This window comes from Mixophyes fleayi, chromosome 4 (genome assembly GCF_038048845.1).
Source record: "Mixophyes fleayi isolate aMixFle1 chromosome 4, aMixFle1.hap1, whole genome shotgun sequence".
Classification (NCBI taxonomy): domain Eukaryota; kingdom Metazoa; phylum Chordata; class Amphibia; order Anura; family Limnodynastidae; genus Mixophyes; species Mixophyes fleayi.
The window spans coordinates 63,588,943-63,611,738 of NC_134405.1; the positions used below are offsets into that span (position 1 = coordinate 63,588,943).

The window sequence follows — 22,796 nt, forward strand, 5'->3', positions numbered from 1 at the left end:
AATCCGAACCCAAAACCTCAAGCAAATCCGAATCCAAAACACAAAACACGAGACACCAAAAGTCGCCGGTGCACATCCCTATTAAGGTATACTGTAATGCTGAGGGAATCAGCAGTATGCAGTTTATAACATTAACAAATATATATGTAAACATTCCAATACCTGTAAAGAACATGAGATATTTGACATTGTATTTACATATTTGCAATATAGCTATTGCTCTATGTTGCCATCCGTTTTAGACAAAATTAAGCTAAAAGGGGCTGGTTGCAGTGTCCTCCAATGGGATTAATGACAGGAAGTCTGCTGTATGTAGTAAGAGAAGCTCATCCTTTTAAATATTGTTTTCAACCATGAAGAAGCAAAAGATTAATACTAGTGATCAGGGCATGACTAGTAATCTGGGCAAGGGTTCAGGCCGCCCTAGGCTAATGTGCTTGTAACGCCCCCCTCTTCATGCATGCTGGGCTAATACGCATTAGGTAAAAACTAATTTACCTTTAATTTAAAATCCTGGTTCCTTTCCCCCCCACTCCTCACACACACACACCAATGTTATTGTTCCGTGATTTTGAAACTCAGTTAAAAGGGTTCCTGGATATTACTCTCATGCTCCCACTGTAAAATGTGTTAGCAAGGCAGATGACTGCACAGGGAACTGTTATCACAAATACAGAAGCGTGACTCACAGCAGGATGTAAGATCTGAAGTTGGAGGCACTAAAGAATGACACAAGACAAATCACCAATAAGAAAAGCAGCAGTCCCTGCATTCTGTATTATTAAACAATGCATGTTTCTTACTTTAGAGGCAATTCATACTTCGCAATATTGTCCCGGGTGCATATCAGGACACTGTGTGCTCCGTTTCTTGCGGTGGAGGTGAGCAACCAAATAGGGGATGACATAATGGACGTTAGGACATTGCTGCTTCTGAAGTGCTAGGCTGGCCTCAATTCATCTTCACTCCCTTAAAAAACTGCACTGCTATGCGCACCAGTGGCATATGCATAAGCTAGGAACAGCTGACTGCTGGGATGGAGGGTCAGTCCTCTGAAATCAGGACTGTCCCATCTAAATGGGGATAATTGAATGGTATGGAAATTCCTAAAATTTACCTAAAGCTAGGAACAGCTGCTGCACCTGAGCCCAACAGTGGCACTACAGAGCCAAACCAATCTTCCAGTACTTATTTTTTTAAACCCTAATATTAATTGGATGCAGCCAAAAATGTCCATTTATTCCACAGCTTTGTTTTCTATTATATCTATATAGTGCATTCCTGTAGGGTGTAAATTGGGAGCTGCATCTGATAAATGATAAAGGTGAAATCCCATCTATGAAAACCGTGTGCTTGTTGAGGACATTTGTAATGATGCAGAAACACAACACAAACAGCATTATAACACCACACACCACATATATATGAATAAAGATTTGATTTACATTCATTGTATTAGAGGTAAGTGCAATACGGTTTTGTGGAATGTGCGCTTCATTCCATTTTTTTGCCACAAAACTATGCTAGTTTCTATGGTATAATTTGACTAGGATTGTTCCAGGTGGAATTCTCCCTATCACTTTGGTTCCATCTAGAATTTCCAGGCTTACCCAGTCACACCAGGTACCGGAATGAATTGACCATCACTGTTCCAGCTCTGTTCATAAACTTTGTAAAATGTTAATTTGCAAATTCATTGCAAAACGGGCATTCCGTGCAATGGGGTAGTAAAGGCAGAATTCTAAGTTTATCCCACCAGAACTTCACATCTCTGCAAAATGACCTGTTCTGCTGCAAAACAATAGCTTCTGCTCATCTCTAATTTAGATTGTTGATGAACTGGGCATTGCTAGGACATATGATACATCAATTATATAAAATGTTCAATACCAAAGTTACATATTCCTTCTACTCTATTTAGGAAGAATACAGTCAGAACGTAACACAAGCCTTGAGAAAGTCACACATATGTGACGAAACGCGTCGGCAAACCATGCCCACTTCCGGAATTAGACACGTGCGCTCCACGCTGGAACGCACGCTGAGCTGCCGCCTACAAGACTTGTTTCACACAAGACATGCAACATTAAAGAGAAGGACTCCACGGCACCTACTCGGTTACATCAAGCTAAGACAGGACTGACTGCAAGTATTTGGGTTTGTCCTTTTGTTATCCATCTGGACATTTAAGATTTACAGCATTACTGTGCAACAGAGACTATACCATAATAAGAGTGGACCTCTATTAGTATACAGAACATTGAACACCAGGCAACAGCCGGACGCCTCCTCAGCGCCGCATCTCGGCAGCCGGGCGCGCATGCGCACTAGGGGCAAATAATCAGATTCAGCCTGTGGCTGAATTAGCAGGCATTAGCCTGCAAGTGTGGATGTCAGGGCTAAGCCCTGATTGGTCTTTCTGAGTATCTGGCAATTAGCCTGCAAGTGTGGCTCTGTCTAGGAGCAGGTTCTGATTGGCTGTTGGCTGTATTTAAGGCAATGAGGTCTGCTGCCTCATTGCCGGTTATAGTTCCTGTATCCAGTCTGCTAGACCTGCTCTCTGCCATGTTCCTGTCTATTGGACTTGCTGTTTACCCATGTATGACCTTTGGCTTGGATTTGGACTTTGCTTGTGAATCTCGTGACCCTGACCTCTGGCTTGAATACCGACCTCCCTGTCTGCTCGTGACCCCTGACCTCAGCTTGTATATTGGTACTGTTGTCTGCTGCCGGCCCCTGACCTCTGCTTGGATTCCACTCCACTTGCCTGGGTTCTCCCCAGCCGGTACACACTTCACGACCCTCTGCCAGTCTGCGGCCCAGTCTGTCCCCACCATAAGTGGCTCCAGTGAACACCTGACTGGCAGAGTAGACTCCGGGTTGTGTTGTGCCGACTGGAGGGGTTCCTAACAACAATATTAGACTTTATTCTTACAAATGGTGACAGAATGTCTGATGTAAATGTGGGTGAGAACCTAAGATCCAGTGATCATCAAGCAGTATGGTTTAGTATAAAGACAGAGACCGACTCGTATCACACAAAAACAAAGGTGTTAGATTTTAGGAAGGCTGATGTTTAGAAATGGGAAAATGTGTAAGTGACTCTTTGGTAGAATGGAAGAACCTGAAAGGAGTGAGGGAGAGGTGGAAAAAATTAAAATAAAAAGTATAATTCTTAAAGCACCAGACCTTTGTATCAAAAGGGTTAAGAGGAAGCCTGTGTGGTTTGCTAATGAAGTAGCAAGTATTGTGAAAGAAAAAAAAGATGGCCTTTAGAAAACATAAGCAGACTCAGAATAATGAAGACAGATAGGTGTATCTTGCTAGACAGAAGGAGACTAAGGGGTATATTTACTAAACTGAGTTTGAAAAAGTGGAGATGTTGCCTATGGCAACCAATCAGATTCTAGCTGTAATTTTGTAGAATGTGCTAAATAAATGACAGTTAGAATCTGATTGGTTACTATAGGCAACATCTCCACTTTTTCAAATCCGCAGTTTAGTAAATAAAACTCTAAGAAGGTAATCAAATATGCAAAGGCACAGAAGAAGAAAAAAGACTGAGTGGGAGAGTCTTGTTGAGGGAAATTAATGCGACCAGTGTCTAATGTCTGACGGTGTGAATAGGACCAGTGCTAATGGCCGGAGTTCTGAATGCGACCAGTGTCTAATGGCTGACGGTGTGAATAGGACCAGTGTCTAACAGATGTGATTGCAAATTTGTCTAGTATCTACTGGCTTAAATTGCAAATAGGACCAGCGTCTAATGGCTGAAATTATAAATAGGACCAGTTGCTAACAGATGGACATGCAATTAGGACTAGTGTTTGTAGACAGAAGTTTAAAATAGGACCACTGAAGGCTGGATTTGCAAACATGTCAGCTAGAGGTGTGGTATAGGACCAGATTGTTATGGCTGAAGTTTTAATTATACTATGTAATGGGTAGAGATTAAAATATGATCAGTGTATAAAGACAGAAGTTGGAAATTGGTCCAGTGTCTAACAGCTTATGATGCAAATAGGACAAGTGTCTAATGGCTTTAGGTGAGAGCAGGGCCACTATCTAACAGCTGAAGTTGTGAACAGAATCACTGTCTAATGGCTGGAACTGTAAATAGGTCCAGCAATGTATCTTTGTATAATGATTCTTGAAATGGGACCTTTTTGAGAAATCTGATCGAAATGTAATATTAGAAAAGTCTGGAATTTATCTAATGAAATCAACTAGTTGTTATTGTTTTATTATAATACTCCTTTTCTTGCATTGGCTTGAAGTATTTTGCTATTCACAAGGAGGTGTAGTAGTGTACTGCTAATAGTTCTCCATAGGCAAGAACTTTTGTAACAAATTAAAAATATAATAAAAACTGAATTTTATTAAATACAATATATCTCCAATACACAATAATCTTATATACACATTGAATAATGTATCTTGATTATACTTGTCTGTAAAACATATTTAAACTACCAGATACATCACACAAGTACATGCACATATCATTTTACAGTAGAGTAATGCATATTTTAAAGAGCAATTTTCTGTTGGGTTTTCTGTAGTCGGTGAAGTGACTACAACCACTTTGTACATAGGTATATTATTAGCAGTGCAATGATGGATAAGGTCTTGTTTGGTGACGAGCTGACAAATCTTTCTTGTGTATTTGTTGACCGATGACTGTTGTCCATTTTTGTATTTAGCAGACTTCCATTCCACTGTCTGCAGGTAAAACACACATTGTTAGTATTTTGACGAGTGCTGGACAACAGCAAACAGAACATTACACTTCAAAGGCATGTTGAGCTAAAATAAACAGTAAATGTATATAAAGAGGTGTTTAATAGCTAATAACAGTTAATAGCTTGCCATTTTTACAAATAATAATTAGCTGTGTTATTCATAATGATCTGTTAATACAGGGGTAGGACAAGTTGTTTTGGTACCCATAGTGAAGTTGGTAATTTGCACTATCCCATTCCATTTACCATCACTATAAAAACATTAGGCCAATACTCAACTAAAGCAAGCAATGACCTCACAGTATACAGTGACCGACACCATACAACAGCGCAATGCCCAGATCTCTAGTGGAGAGTATGGAGTATTACCAAGGATATTTGCCCTTTTGGGTCTATGTGGAGTTGAAGAAAACCTGTCAGATTCTCCATTGTATTTTTATTACCTTATTATATAGGGCTTATATATTTAGCAGGGGGCACAGAATATAGCAGTCACTATGCTGATACCCCAACTCAGACTACGATGTGCTCTCTCCCACAGTACTGCACAGCAGCTAAGCTCTCTCCCAGCTTCTAGGGAAAGCTGGGAGAGAGCTTAGCTCCATAGAGTGTGTTATCCTAAATGAGAAGGGGCTCTGTATTCATTTCCTACAAAAGTACTGTACAAGGCACTATTTTATAAAGGAATAAAAAGGCAGCAAAGAAACTTCTGACAAATATCTGTAAATATAGCGTACAAAACATGGACATATACTGTATATAGTAATGGTACTAAAAAATTTAAAAACAGACTTAAGGGATCTATTTATTAAGTTGAGATGAGCCAGCTCTTTTGACCCAATTTAACAAGCGGTGAAAAGCTTTGCTTTCACCATCAGCCTTTATAAACAAATGTCAGTACTTGCAAACTGCTTTAAAATACACAAGAATCAGAGAGAAAATAATATAAATGGGCCCTAAAGCTGATTATGGTTTTAAATCTTTAATTTATAGTTATATACGTGGTTCAGAACTCCGGCCATTAGCTTTAATTGTCCAGCGTGCATTGAATTGATCAAAGCTGATTTTTTACAAGTAGCTATGGGATACTGCACATTTGCAGTTTGTTGGGAAACAACCCTCACTGATTCCAAGTCAACAGTATAGAAAATAAACTACTTAATATCAGATTTTGTGGAACATTGATTACAAGACCGTAACATTATTTTATAGAGTCCCTTTAAATATTACCGGTTACAAGAGAATGTTTACCAATATCCAATCATTGGTGTGTACTGGGAGGAGGGGTATTTTTTATTAAGATCTCTTTGACTTCAGGTTTCTGTGAAACCAGTAAAGTATATTTCCCAAGAAGGGGAAAACCTTGTGAGAGCTCAGCCTAGAGATAAAGCCAGATTTATCGAAGGGCCTTTGGCTGGTAATAGGGCTAATTTTCCATTCTCCCTCTACAAGAAAGGGGTTAATATATATTAATATATCAGTGCTTTCAAATATATATATTTTTTTAAATAGATAAAAATTATTTTTAATCTAATTAAATTTTCCTTCCCACTATGTTAGTGGAACTGAAAGCCCAATCTGAAAGCTTTCAGCTCCACTGAGCATGCCCAACCGACAAGTGAGCCCACACGGCCACACATCTACAAAGGCAGTTGAATATCGAAATATTTTTTGTTACAATTGCAGCAATAACTGATTTTTATCACTGCAAAAAAATACATTTGGAACAGACTTATCACGTGATCGGGGTTCAAATAATAAATAGACCCATAAGTGTACACAGGATTATGTGTGAGTTTTCATAGTTTCTATTGATGTTATGCTGATGAAGTGAGAAGTGAATATTTTCTGGTAAGACTAAGACATATAGTAATATATGTGAGGGTGCATCATTGCCAGTGAACAATTATTTATATAAATCATTATCTTTATTGATTATATCAAATATTCCTGGCTTTCCTTCAGGGTTCACCCAGTGCGGTTTACGTAACTTTTCTAGCTAAGACTAAAACGACACCTGGCCTTTCAGTGCCAAAGCCAAGTGGCTAGATCAGTTCTGTACCACATGATCACTTGGGAATCCACTTGACCTTGAACTGACCTTTCATGTTAATTGTGGCCTCCTGCAATTCCTTTGATAGCGGAAGAGTTGTCCAGGCAATGTGGATGAAGACGCTAGCTTTGAAGTCATTTCATTTCCAAACATTTCAAAATCTCGTTCCTCGATTATTGATTCATCCATTTCATGGAAGATTCTCTCGTTGAAGTAATCAATCCAGTCATTTACTAAAGAAAGGAAGACCATAGAAAAAATGGAATTATTTGTCTAAGCAGCAATGTTTGGAAATCTGATGGCGCTGGAAGCTGCGCTTAGCCAATAGCATGAACACAGCATGTACTGGCAGAAGCATATGCAATTAATACTGCTATTAATTTGTATGTGTGGAGTGGGGGGAGGGCAGGCGGAAACCAGAGACTGAATGCAACTAATAAACATCCCTGGAGAACAATCCACAATCATCCTATATTTATACATGCATTTGAAACTATTAAGTAATAAATAAATAATTTCCCTCAGCCACAAACTGCTTTAACAGTAATTGGGCAGTATCATCATCATCATCAGTATGTAGTTATCTATTGGTGCCACCATGAAACCAATACTGTAGGGAGAGCTAAATACAGAGCTGCAGCACTACTGAAAGCAGAGCTGGGAGGCTGAGGACCCCATTCTACCAAGAGGTTAGAAACCCAGAGCAGCCCACTTACACTCTTAGGCACACCAAACGTTTTGGCAAGTACCACAGATACCATCTTTGCTGTCTCTATCATATCACTTGTACTAGGCTTATTTGGGGATAATTTAGAAAGATGATTAAACAGGGAAAAATACAATAAAACCTAGTAACCAGTCAGATATGTGCTTTCATTTTCAAAAGACTAGCAAAATGACACCTATAATTTGATTGGCTACTATGGGCAGTAGTTTTTCTTATGCATCAGTTTTCATAAATGGCACCATAGGTAGCACGGTGGCTCAGTGGTTAGCACTTCTGCCTCGTAGCACTGGGGACATGAGTTTGATTCCTGACCATGGCCTTATCTGTGTGGAGTTTATATGTTCTTCCTGTATTTGGGTGGGTTACCTCCAGGTGCTCCGGTTTCCTCCCACACTCCAAAAACATACTAGTAGGTTAATTGGCTGTTTTTAAAATTGACCTAAGTCTCCCTCAGTCTGTCTGTGTGTGTATGTATGTTAGGGAATTTGGACTGTAAGCTCCAATGGGGCAGGGACTGATGTGAGTGTGTTCTCTATACAGCGCTACGGAATAAGTGGTGCTATATAAATAGCTGATGATGATTATATACTATTCTCATTCAATAATGTTACACTGCGGTCTCTTGTGCAGCCAATGTTCAAATTCACACAGATCACTCCATTGCCCAGATATGCAGGAAGTATGGACAAAAGAGGCATTTTATAGCTCAGAATCTGCCTTTAACCAGATTTCCATCTCAATAAGGAAACTAATGAAAATGACAAACACTCATATATAATGAAGACAGATCTTGAAACTTAGTATCCAGATAAATTCTCCAGTGTAAGCACTGACAACTTACTGGACGGTTTCTGTGCAAATTCAAATCCATTGCCAACAGAGTTGTTGTTTCCTGAGTCAAATGTAAAGTCCATATAATAGGTGTTCTGCTGTGATTTGGGCTGTACAGTTACACGATCATTTTTCTGAGTTGAAGTGCTTATGAAACAGTCTAACTCTGCGGCCGACTCAAATGAGTGTTTACTATTGCTGGTGTCAGTAATGAAGAAAAAGAAGGGTCTTGCTTCAGGGTTTGTGAGGTCGAGAGTCATCTGTCCCAGCGGCTAAGGAAGAGGAAGAGAATTTGTTAGAATTTGCGAAAATAATCCATTAGAACTAGAGATGTTCACTGACCCCATGTTTTGGTTTTATATCTGGATTAAGTTTGTGTTTAGGTTTTGGTTTTGGCAAAACAGCCCCGCGTGCTCTGGTTTTAGTTTTGGATCCATATTTTTTAGACAAATAGCTAAAATATGCTAAAATTACATAATTTTGCTCTTTTTTTGTTCCTACATTATTATTAACCTCAATAGCACTAATTTCCAGTAATTTCCAGTCAATTTCGACCATCTCACAGGTCACAATATTATTGTCATCCACTTTCGGACAAAGACTGCAGCGAGCTGCTGGATGCTAAGCGACAGAGCAACGACACAAACACATGGCAGTTCATAGCACATCTAGGAAACATTGACACACAGCAGTGGCAGAAAGAAATGTGGTGCAAGATGGAATTGTCCTTGGTCCCTCCCATCCACCCTTATGTAAGATATGAAAAAGGACATGTACAGTTTAACAAAGCAAGCACTCCAGCGACAAGGAGTGCCACTTTTATGGCTGAAGTGCTTGGTTTGTTTGGGCCCCCACAAAACAAGCTACCAATAGCTTAGCTGCCTTAAGCCCAACAGTGCTGTCAATGAACTCTACATTATTAAACCATGTCTACTGCTGTTGCATCTTTAATTTCCTTCTCCTCTCTGGATACCTCCCTCTCATCCCTGAAGAACTGCCAAACTTATGTAGACACAGGAATGGATATTACAATAGGAGTGGCATTACATCTGCTTCAGACAGACTGACACGGAACATGTGGACAGCATGAAATCCATCATGCTGGAATTCACTGCATTGAACAGAGATTTAAACCAATATATTGATGAAGTTGAGGAGACCATACTTAAATTAAAACGTGACCCACCAGCTGAGATCCCGGATTTAAGGGAGCCTGTATACAAGAGATACACTGCGCTACAGAAGAATAATACAGAGGAGACCCTGAGGCAGGATGATAAATATGTCCAGTTTAAGGAACAGCTAAGAGACCTGAGAAAACAAATAGGGGTGTCACCGGCCCCTGCAGACGAAGATTTGGAAGATGAAGATGAGGAGATCGTTGTCACACAGAGCACTCATGTAACACAGTTGGAGATGGTGAACCCAGTGAAAAACAAAGTATGTGGTCACATGTACTAGAGAGAAGCAATTGAAAGGATGATTGAAAACAAACTTCAGCACTTATAGGACATGTAGGTAACATTGGCACACAGCGGTAGCTGAAAGGAAAAGTGGTGCAAGATGGAATTGTTCTTGGGATCCTCCCAGCAACCCTTATAATGGATCTTAAAGAAGACATGCACATTTTAACTAGAGATGGTCACTGACCTCCGTGTTTTGGTTTTGGATTCGGTTTTGGATCTGGATTACCGTTGTGTTTTGGTTTTGGTTTTGGTTTTGCAAAACCGCCATTGCGTGTTTTGGTTTTGGTTTTGGTTTTGTTTGGTTTTGTTTTGCTATTTTTTGGGAAAATCCATGTTTTTGGGCCTAAATTAACCCAATTTAGTGCTCCAACTGTTTTAGAGACAAGTAATCTAATTGTTGAGGTAATAAATCATCCAAAAAAACAGTTTAATTCTTCGTTGGTAGGCCTATTCTACACACAAAACAGATTGTCTTCCTCTCCATCTATGCATATTGGCAATGCAGCCATCGTCTTTGAATGTATATTACACCCTACACTTATAGTTAAATATGTAAAGAAATGGAAAAAGCCAGTTTGGTTTCTGTCTCTCAAGGCCCCCCTCCACTTGTATAAAATACCAAAAAATTCAGCCATTATAGACTGTACAATATTAATTGACATGGAGAAAGCCAGTTTGGTTTCTGTCTCTCTAGGCCCCCCTCCACTTGTATAAAATACTAAAAAATTCAGCCATTATAGACTGTACAATATTAATTGACATGGAGAAAGACAGTTTGGGGTCACTCTGTCTCTCTAGGCCCCCCTCCACTTGTATAAAATACCAAAAAATTCAGCCATTATAGACTGTACAATATTAATTGACATGGAAAAAGCCAGTTTTGTTTCTGTCTCTCTAGGCCCCCCTCCACTTGTATAAAATACCCAAAAATTCAGCCATTATAGACTTTACAATATTATGAAAAATGGACAAAGCCAGTTTAGGGTCACTCTGTCTATGACACCCTACCCTTAAGGATAAATTGCCCTAACAGCAGCCTTTCAAGATGGTATGTGATATGGAAATGCCACAAGTCCCTTTCCTCTTTGGGGGTAGATTGCACCCTACACTTACATAGAAAGTTTTAAAAAGATGTTATCGGCATCATCTTCAGCTTAATCCTCACCCTCATCAGTGTGTACGTCATCATCACAGACTATCAATTCATCGCCGCTTGAATCCGCCATTAGAGAACAGTCAGTGCTTGGATGTCTTGGATGGTGAAGGCCTTCCTCGTGGAAGATGTAGTTCATTTTTATAAACATCATTTTCTCCACATTTTTGGGAAGTAACCTTCTACGGCGATCACTGACTAAGTTCCCTGCTGTGCTGAACACTCGTTCAGAGTACACACTGGAGGGTGGGCAGCTTAGGTATTGCAAAGCAAGTTTGTACATGGGTTTCCAAATGGCCTGCTTTTCTTCCCAGTAAGGAAAGGGATTGTCTGACATTTCCATATCAACTACCTCTTGAAAGTAATCCTCCACCATCCTTTGCATGTTTATACTCATATTGGATGGAGTTATGGGCAAAGTGACACATTTTTTTGAAAAATCCTTCAAACCAGCCCAGATGTTAAATTGTTCTCGTCTGCCCCCTGTGTCTTCCCTGCTTCTTTTTTTGAAATTTAATTTTTTACGAGCAACAGCTTGAGAAAGTGAAGGAGGACACGTCGTCAAGCCAAAGCCCAGTTCAGCGGCCAACTTGCTGAGCAATAGCTCCTTGCAAAAGTTCACATCTCGCTCATTTACAAGTAAAGACTCAATGTAGGTTTTAAACCTTGGATCAAGCACAGTGGCCAAAACGTACTGATCCGAGTTCAAGATCTTAATAACTCGAGGATCATTGTGAAGCGAATTAAGTACTTGATCGACAAGGCCAACATACTTTGCTGAATTGCTTGCTTTCAGCTCCTCCTTCATTTTCTCAAGCTGCTTTTCCAATAGTCTAATTAAAGGAATGACTTGGCTCAAACTAGCAGAGTCTGCACTGACCTCACATGTCACAACTTCAAATGGTTTCAGCACCTTGCACAGCACTGAAAGGATTCCCCACTGTGCAAGAGTGAAATACATCCCCCCTCCTTTCCCAATGTCATGACTTGTGCAATATGCTTGGATGGCTTTGCGCTGTTCCTCCATCCTCTGAAGCATGTACAGGGTGGAATTCCACCGAGTTACCACCTCTTGCTTAAGTTGGTGGCAGGGCAAGTTAAACTGCTCTTGGAGCTGCTGTAATCTCCTACATGCTGTGGCTGAATGCCTGAAATGGCCTGAAATTTTACGGGCCACCGAAAGCATCTCCTGCACCTCACGGTTATTTCGTAGGAAGCTCTGCACCACCAAGTTGATGGTGTGAGCAAAACAGGGAATATGTTGGAAATCACCCAGCTGTAATGCTCGCACTATATTGTTGGCGTTATCTGAAATGACATACCCTGGGGAGAGTCCGAGTGGTATAAGCCATGCATCAATCACATCTCTCAGTTTGCGTAACAAATTGTCAGCCGTATGCCTGTTAGTGAAGCCGGTGATACAAAGAGTGGCCTGCCTCTGACAAATGTTACGTAGTGGTGTACATGCTGCTGCTGTTCCTGCTGGTGAAGGTGAATGACCAACCCAGTGGGCTGTCACAGTCATATAGTCTTTGGTTTGGCCACTTCCACTTGTCCACATATCTGTGGTTAAGTGAACAGTGGGCAGAATGGCATTTTTCAGCGCAATCTCTACATTTTTACACACTTTTTGGTATAGTTGTGGAATAGCTTTATGGGAGAAATGGTGTCGCGATGGAATTCTGTAACGCGGACACAAAACCTCAATTAACTGTGAAAAACCAGCTGCGTTTATTGTGGAGATTGGACGCAGATCTAACACTAACATTGCAGCCATGGCGTCTGTGATTCGCTTGGCGACTGGGTGACTGCTATCATATTTGCTTCCCCTCGCAAATGATTGTTTCACAGTTAATTGCTGAAATGTAGGACTGCTCATTTTATTAACCTGCCTCTGGGATGACGATTCACCCCCAGCAGCAGCAACAGCAGCAGCAGGACTAACGCTTTCTTCAGAGGAATCAATAATAGTGCCGGAGTCATCCAGCCTTAAGTGGGATGCCGGGCTAACTCCGAGCGCTACTGAGGATATTGATGAGGATGGTGTTGTGGGTGTATTTTGTAGCCGTCGGTATGTCGGTGAGCGGAGGGTCTTAGCTGAAGAGGGAGTGCTTGTATTCTTTTGGGAAGAACTTTCAGCTTTTCCCAACACTTTGCCATGAACTCTCGTTAAATGGCGTAACATAGACGAGGTTCCAAGATGGTTAAGGTCCCTCCCTCGACTGACTGTGGCTTCACATACACTACAAATGGCTATACAATTGTTGTCTGGATTTGGGTAGAAATAATTCCACACATAAGAAGTGGATTTTTTTGTTTTATGCCCAGGCATGACAATGGCCTTTTTCTTGTCACGTGCCAGAACTGCTGCCACTGGTGCAGGACTTACACAAACAACCTCATCCTCATCAACATCCTCATTAGCGCCCTCGTCGCCTACACAAATCTCCCCCTCATCCTCTTCTAATTCCAAAGTGGCATCCTCAATTTGGGTATCACCGGCTACACTCGGGCTATTAAGGCACACATCAGCAGAATGCTCACGATTAGACATCCCACTGTTGGATGGACTCTCCACAGGGATTGTTGTCATTTGTGAATCAGAGCAAATATTCTCCTGTAATGCCTCACTGTTATCTTGCAGCTCGGCTTTGACTCGTAACACTAGTTGTGCACCAATTGTAGGCTGGGTAACTTTTTGGGATCTGCCACTAATAGCCAAAGGTGAAGGCCTCATTCTCTCTTTGCCACTGCGTGTGTAGAATGGCATGCTTGCAATTTTTTTTTTATCGTCACTTAACTTTTGCTCAGTTACACTTCTTTTTCGCTTCAATACAGTAAATTTTTTTTTGGTTTTTGTTTTTTGCACTAATTTGAAAACACTCTGTTGTTTGACATCGCCTTGGCCAGATGACGTACTGGGAACACTAACATCAGGACTGGTGACAGAACCTGGTTGCTCATTCAGATCATATGTGGACTGCTTTGAATCCATTCTGAGCGCAAACCACTGGGGAGTGCTAAAAATTATTTAGTAGATTCTGCTGACAGTTATGACTTTTGACAGCCAGAAATATTAATGCACAATTAGGGAGGACACCCCAAAAGCACTGAGGAGTGCTAAAAATTATTTAGTAGATACTGCTGACAGATATGACTTTTGACAGCCAGAAATATTAATGCACAATTAGGGAGGACACCCCAAAAGCACTGAGGAGTGCTAAAAATTATTTAGTAGATACTGCTGACAGATATGACTTTTGACAGCCAGAAATATTAATGCACAATTAGGGAGGACACCCCAAAAGCACTGAGGAGTGCTAAAAATTATTTAGTAGATACTGCTGACAGAAATGACTTTTGACAGCCAGAAATATTAATGCACAATTAGGGAGGACACCCCAAAAGCACTGAGGAGTGCTACAAATTATTTAGTAGATACTGCTGACAGAAATGACTTTTGACAGCCAGAAATATTAATGCACAATTAGGGAGGACACCCCAAAAGCACTGAGGAGTGCTACAAATTATTTAGTAGATACTGCTGACAGATATGACTTTTGACAGCCAGAAATATTAATGCACAATTAGGGAGGACACCCCAAAAGCACTGAGGAGTGCTAAAAATTATTTAGTAGATACTGCTGACAGATATGACTTTTGACAGCCAGAAATATTAATGCACAATTAGGGAGGACACCCCAAAAGCACTGAGGAGTGCTAAAAATTATTTAGTAGATACTGCTGACAGAAATGACTTTTGACAGCCAGAAATATTAATGCACAATTAGGGAGGACACCCCAAAAGCACTGAGGAGTGCTACAAATTATTTAGTAGATACTGCTGACAGAAATGACTTTTGACAGCCAGAAATATTAATGCACAATTAGGGAGGACACCCCAAAAGCACTGAGGAGTGCTACAAATTATTTAGTAGATACTGCTGACAGATATGACTTTTGACAGCCAGAAATATTAATGCACAATTAGGGAGGACACCCCAAAAGCACTGAGGTGTGCTACAAATTATTTAGTAGATACTGCTGACAGATATGACTTTTGACAGCCAGAAATATTAATGCACAATTAGGGAGGACACCCCAAAAGCACTGAGGAGTGCTACAAATTATTTAGTAGATACTGCTGACAGATATGACTTTTGACAGCCAGAAATATTAATGCACAATTAGGGAGGACACCCCAAAAGCACTGAGGTGTGCTACAAATTATTTAGTAGATACTGCTGACAGATATGACTTTTGACAGCCAGAAATATTAATGCACAATTAGGGAGGACACCCCAAAAGCACTGAGGAGTGCTACAAATTATTTAGTAGATACTGCTGACAGATATGACTTTTGACAGCCAGAAATATTAATGCACAATTAGGGAGGACACCCCAAAAGCACTGAGGAGTGCTAAAAATTATTTAGTAGATACTGCTGACAGATATGACTTTTGACAGCTAGAAATATTTATGCACAATTATGGGGGACACCCCAAAAGCGCTGGGGAGTGCCAAATATGAAGAAAAAATAATAAATCTCTATCCTCCTCTCTGCACTAGCGATTTTGGTTAGAGCAATTGCAAGAACAATATTGTATTCTCTGTCCCTGCTCTAATTAGCCTATGACTACACCCTGCTCTCTCCCTCTGTCAAATGGCGATGGATTGCTGTGGAGGCGTGTATTTATAAAGTTGAAGTATCGCGAGAACCGAGCCCCGAGATCCGACGACGTCACAATGACGTTCGGCCTCGATTTGGATTCGGAATGGGCGGGAGAGTACCGAGAGTACCACACTGGAGGGTGGGCAGCTTAAGTATTGCAAAGTGAGTTTGTACATGGCTCTCCAAATTGCCTTGTTTTCCTCCCAGTATGTAAAAGGACTGTCTGATGTGTCTATTTCTATGCTGTCGGCAAAATAATTCACCACTAATCTTTGGATGTTGATAGTAGGATCAGTTGGTGTTATGGCAGAGGCACATCAAAACAAAAAGAAAAGAACAAGAGAGGCGCTCCAGTTCCCAGAAAAACTATAGGTAATAGGATTGTAACCATAACAAACCAGATATTAAAACTTAAATTTTATTGATTTCTATTAAAAAGCAGCGAAATCTAAAAATAAAAAGTGTATATGTTGTGTATTAAAACAAAAGTACCCAAACAGACGGCATAGATAGTATCATATAGTAGTGAAACACACAAAAGGGGAGTACATCCATCCTAGAAAAAATGATTCTCCCTTAAATCTCTATATTAGGTCTTAGTCTGTCACAAGAAGGTTATCTTTCCAAGGGGATAGTTATTCAAAAATCGGGAGTTTATTATAGAACCCTTTGGAAAACTCTATACACGTTACTCTGTCCCCTAGTGTATAGTACACACATAAATACCCTCATATATAAAGGTGTGCCTATTAGCCTTAAGCAAAATAGGTACCATAGAAGACAGGTCTATTAATTACCACAATATCAACAGTTAATGTACTGATAACATTGGAAAATCAAGATACAGATATCAAAAGTTCATATAGAGTACCAAACATTATCCCTTCTTATAATATATTTAGGAAAACCTGCACCATATAGAAGTGCATATGGGCAGATTATAACCCCTGAATATTCCTTCTTATAATATATATAGAAAAACCTGCACCATATAGAAGTGCATATGGGCGGATAATAACCCCTAGTTAGTATAGTGCGCAAAGTATATATATATATATAAGGAGAAAACTCAAAACCAGTGTGTGTCCCCCTATGAATAGTAACATGCACGTTGAGTACTATCCGTCCAAAATTCTCTGCCTAATCAGGATAAATACAAAACTCCAATAATAAATGTGATCAGATACCTTTAGCGCATATCTGAAATCACATAGCTCCCATCTCCGGCGAAACGCAATATGCTTTCTCAAAGGAAGTAACCAGAGGTGGTTTACCCTGGTTACTAATAAAGCAAGCCCGTCCAATCAAAGGTATGACATTTTTGATTGACAGATCACCTCGCCAATCACGGATATTTATAATTAGAGAGTATAATAACCAATAGTAAAAAAGCGACAATTCCTCTATTTCACTCTCATGCCAATACTTCATTAATAAATTGAACATACTACAAGACTCTGTATGTTAGTACAGTTATAATATTCAGTTTAATCCAATAATTGGTCCAGGGAGGTAAGTGTATGAAATCTTCTCTGTAAGTTACAAGTGCCAATGATTAAGGAACACCATAGTAGCAAAAAAGGAAAACAGAGAGAAAGTGTACTGTTTATATTATTAGTCAGAATAGATGGATAAAGATACATATCTCACAAGGGAAGCCTATTTGGATAAGTCCTACCTATATTTATTCATTAAGAGCCATCAAGGTAAGTAAAACAAGGGGGACTATATATCTCAGATAAGCCCAATGTGTTATAGGGCTGATTTCCTCATCTCCACTTTATTTGAGGAAACCCACACGCTAATAACGATGTATATAATTAAGCAGAGGAGAGGAATCATATAAAATCCGAAATTGTAAATGAAACTATTTAAATTGTTCCAACGGAGACAGGAAGGTATATTTTGGTGTGATCAGGAATAATATTCCCTTTATATAAGTAGATACACATATATGTTCTTTGTCTGTAGGATTTATTATATTTCAAATTATTAGAAATATGTTAACAGATGATATAAAATATTCATTATAATTCATCCCAAATATACCAACACATTAATTCCTAATCCATATTTGTAATTATAAGAAACTAACGTAGCTATTGTACTCGTTAAGTCCCTGTGAGGAAAGTGAATTGAGTAGGAAAATCCATCTGCTCTCGCGTTGCAGCAGATGTTGATCAATATTATCTCCTCTAATTCCTAAGTTACTTTTCTCTATGCCATAACATATCAAACTTTCACAGTTGCAGTTATGCTTATAGAAGAAGTGTTTCGCCACAGGTGGTAGTTGTTTTAAACGTTCCTTATCCCTCCGAGCATTCCTAATAGATCCTACATGTTCCAAAACTCTTAATTTAAGTTTCCTCTTAGTTTTTCCCACATACATTTTTGGGCATGGACATCTCAGTACATAGATAACACCAGAGGTGTTACAGTTTATATATCCATCAATAGGATGTGTTGTTCCATATCTGTCTCTAACACTGGTGGTTTTATCCATGTGGTTACAGGCTTTACAGCCTCCACATCGATAAGAGCCTTTGATGCAATCCTTGGAATTTTTGCCTCCAAAATGACTCTGAACCAATTTGTCCCTCAGATTCGGCGCACGTCACCAACTGAAGGACACTCTCTCTCCTAGAATATTTTTCAGATCGTCATCAGATAGTAAGATTGGCCAATTTTTCTGAATAATGCTCTGGATTTCCTTCCACTCACAGCAAAAATCTACTATAAATCTAATCGGATTTTGATCCTTCAACACTTTCTTATGATGAATTAAACTGTTTCTATCTTCCCTCTTGACACTTTCGGATACTCTTTTAATCAATCTTTTGCTTGAATATCATAATTAGTGAAACTAGAGCAGTTCTTCCTTAGTCTGAGGAACTCGCTTTTGGGGATATTACGTACCACCGGGGGAGAGGGGGGGTCATGAAAGCTATTTTGATGTAATACACTGTTAGTGGCCATGGTTTTTCTGAAAAGATCTGTCTCCAAAAGGCCATCAGATTTTTTCCGGATAGTCATATCCAGAAAGTCTATCTCAGTAAGACTCATATTGAAAGTAAGTCTGAGATTGTTCGAATTATCATTCAGTATAGCTTTAAGTAGCTATAAGTTCATGAAATGATTCACTACTACCATTCCAGAAAATCAGAATATCGTCTATGTATCTGACCCACATTAAAATGTGATCAGTATACATAGACAAGTTTTCATTGAAGACAATATCAGACTCCCATTTTTCAAGGTATAAATTTGCAAAAGTGGGGGCACAAGCCACCCCCATAGCTGTGCCACGGATTTGCGGATAGAAACGATTTGAAAAGACAAAGAAGTTTCTTGTGAGTATGAAATCCAACAATTCAATCAAAAAGGTACTGAAGTCCTGATCATGTTCTGTCCTCAAGAAAGACCTGACCGCCTCAATACCTATTTGGTGGTCTATGCTTGTATATAATGATTCTACATCCGTAGTAATCAACCAAACATCTTTTTCCAAGGATGGACCATCCACCAATTTAAGTACGCCTGAGGTGTCCTTAATATAAGACAGAAGAGTAGTCACGAATTTTCTGAGGTGTGTATCCACAAATATACTAGCTTGTTCTGATAGGCTAGATATTCCGGACAAAATCGGTCTTCCTGGTGGGGTTACCCTGTTTTTATGGACTTTGGGCAACAGATAAATGGTGGGAATTTTAGGGTTCTCCGTTTTCAAAAAATTCCACTCTATTTTATTAATCACACCAGTGTTGTAAGCTTTATCAATAATATGGTCATATTTAATCTTAAAATCTTGTACAGGATTAGAGAAAAGGCATTTATAGCATTTTTGATCATTAAGCTGTCTGTCCATTTCTCTTATGTACATGTCCGCTGGCTATATTACGACATTCCCTCTTTTATCGGAGGGTTTGATCAGAACATCCTCCCACCGCCAGCAGCAGCAGCAGCGGGACTAATGCTCAAGAATTCTTCATAGTAATCCTGGATAAGGGAGAAGTCATCTAGCCTTAGCAACTTGGATGCAGGACTAACTCTGATCACTAGTGAGAATATTGATGAGGAAGGTGTTGTCAATGTGGCTTTACAAACACTACAAATGGCTAGACAACTGTTTTCAGGATTGGGTAAAAATTATTTCACACATAAGAGATGGATTTTTTGGTCTTATGCCCGGCATGACAATGGCCTTCTTCTTATCACTGGCAAGAACTGCTTCCACTGGTGCAGGACTTACACAAACAACATCATCCTCATCATCATCCTCATCAACATCCTCATTAGCGCCGTCGTCAGCTACACAAATATCCCCCTCATACTGTTGCAAATACAAAGTGGTATCCTACATTTGTGTATCAGCGGCTACACTAAGGTAGTCATCAGTATGCCTCTGTTTGAAAAACTAAGAGATGTCATTGCAACATGGCTTATCCCGCTTGGACTCTCCTGAGGATATGTCATTTGTGATAACACCACCAATATTGTGAAAGCATTACAGCGGGAAGAATTTCATCACATTCCCTGTTTTGCTCACTTTGCTCACACAATCAACTTGGCGGTACCAAGCTTTTTAAAAAGTGACAGTGACATGCAGGAGATGCTGTCTGTATCCCGAAATAATTTGGGTCATTATCGGCATTCTGCAACAGCATGTAGGAGATTGCAGCTGCTGCAAGAAGAATCGAATTTGAAGAAGTATGTACTCAGGGCCTTCTTTCCGACTGATCAAGAGATGCCATGAGGTCCTGGTTAGCAGCTGACAGCTCAAGTGGTAAATGACATCCTCCCTCAGTTTTTCTGGCAACTGCTGCTAGGAAAAAACTTAGCTTTCCCAAGACGCCCAGTGGTGATGCAGATGAGTTAGCACAATATTTTAACATTTGGTCTGGTGTAAAATAATTGGCCAAAAACCATGACAGCTCTGTCCTAAAATGAACTACCAATTCCATGGGGAAGGCCATTACCAGCAATTACATCAAAATACAGAGACTTCTGTAATGGTGGATTCCAGCCGGGATGAATTAGTATTGTGTGAGGATGATGAACACTCCGATGAGGGTGATGATGATGACAGTGTAGATTGCATCTAGCTGAGAGAAGGGAGCTAGCTGATGATGGTATGCTTCATAATATTTTAGGTAGAATGGCATCTTGGCAATTTAATGTTTTTCTACAGTAAACTTTCACCTTTATTAGAGAAGTATATTTGTCTTTAAAAAGGTACAATCTTTTTTTTTTACAATTTTCTCCTTGACTTAAAACCACTATGCACTTGGACATAGGCTTTAGCACATGACATAGAGGGATTAGTACCATTATGACTGAGACTGGAGAGTGACAAGAACAATGTGATTGAAGATGGGAGAGTGACAAGGACACTGCCACCCCTCCTGTTTTTGTGTGAGCTATGGCACAGTAAAATGTCACAGTAGACTTTTAATAACACTGCAAGCCCTAATATTAAAATTTCTGTTTCAGCACTGAAGAATGCCACCTCTCCTATTTCTGGGTGAGTTATGGCAGAGTAGAATGTGACTGGGGACTTTTAATAACACTGCCAGACCTATTATTTGAATCTCTGTTTCAGCACTGAACACTGCCACCTCTCCTGTTTCTGGGTGAGGTATATCTCTGTAGAATGTCACTGGAGCCTTTCAAGAACACTGCCAGCCCTACAATTTGTCCATCAGCACTGAACACTGCCACCTCTCCTGTTTTTGTGTGAGCTGTAACTCTATAAAATGTCACTGGAGACTTTGAAGAAAACTGCCAACCCTCCTTTTTCTGTTTTAGCTTTGACACTGCCCAACTGCACTGGAGACTGCCAACAACCCTGTTACACCTTCTGTGTCTATCTGTGAAATGGCGCTGGATCTCCGTGGAGGGGGGTACATATAGAATCCAAATCTTGCGAGATTCAACGACGCAACAAAGATGTTTTGCCTTGTTTTCACTTTCGAGAGCGCGCAAAAGTACCGAGTCGGCTCGGTAATTGGATCGGCAAAGTACGGGTGTGCTCGGTTTTCCAAGCATCTCTAATTAGAATGAAAATAAAACAAAACAAAACCATGCCTATAGATCAAAGTATTAGAACAATCATGCCAACATCTTATTCTGGCCCACCTGAAATACTGTAAACTCCTTTTAAGAGTTCTCCCTACTTTGCTACAATCCAGGACAGCCTTTAAAAAAATACTTATCAGTTTGCCTTCAAGGCTCTCAACTCCAGACATGCCAACATGACCCTGGATCGGGATTGTGATGTATCTATCTCTTTACACCAATTACTTGTTTCTTTCAAGGTTAACTCAATCAGAAAGATGTTATGAAATTCCAGACCAGAGAAGATTTTTTTCCCATTAGTATATAGAATTGGTATATATTTGCCAATAATCTCAGCTGAAAAATTAGGACACATCTGAGGGTAAATGTATCACAGGCAAAGGCAAACTTGCCTTTACAAGCCATCGCCACTTTAAATTTTAGCTGCAAAGATGCCGATCTCCCACGAGATGAAAAAAACGGACTTTGATACATTTACCCCCTGGTCTCTGCAACCACATATTCAACGTAGCCATGCCCCAATCTGTAGCCTTTGACCCATTTTGCAACAAAAATATTATTTTAACATAGCAAAAGATTGGTAGTGGATTTATATTACTATAGCACTAAATATACATAAATCATGAAAGGAAGCTGTAACAGAATGAAAATACCTAAAAAGAACAAAAAGTTAATCAAGTCTTTCCACTTAATGCCTATTTTACTCATTATGTCATATTGCTTATGCTTGGCAAAGGAGAATGTGGTAGAGAGTCATTTTGGTTGACATCAGGGGTGCACTTAGGGGGGGTTGTCCAAAGCCTCCCCACCCAAGTTGCCCCAACCCCCCTCCACCCCACCCCCCACACACACACGTGGACACACACACTCGAATCACAATTGTTCTCCCATATGGTAAGATAATTGTATCAGAGGTTTTATCTAGTGTGTGTGAGGTTGTAGGTTAAAGAGAGGGCACATTAGGAGGAGGTTAGGGGTGGGGTTGTAAGTGGAGAGGTGTGTGATAAAAGTAGAGGATGAGAAGAAATTTAATATGAAGTTATATATATATAATTTACAATTGTGAAATTTAAAGAA

The 22,796-nt window shown here is 39.9% G+C and overlaps 1 protein-coding gene across 3 annotated transcripts in view; it reads right to left on the reverse strand.

Annotated features, from left to right (window-relative positions):
• Positions 1 to 4,398: 4,398 nt before the first annotated feature.
• LOC142149878 (uncharacterized) overlaps positions 4,399 to 22,796 on the reverse strand; it is a 56,549-nt gene continuing 38,151 nt past the window's right edge. For all 3 annotated transcript variants that reach the window (XM_075205182.1, XM_075205183.1, XM_075205181.1), the window contains exons 9-11: positions 8,364 to 8,625; positions 6,844 to 7,028; positions 4,399 to 4,722 (exon numbers count right to left, since the gene is read on the reverse strand). In XM_075205182.1, the coding sequence (XP_075061283.1) occupies positions 6,847 to 7,028; positions 8,364 to 8,625 (444 nt within the window). In that variant the 3' untranslated portion in view covers positions 4,399 to 4,722; positions 6,844 to 6,846. The remainder of the gene's footprint in view (positions 4,723 to 6,843; positions 7,029 to 8,363; positions 8,626 to 22,796) is intronic.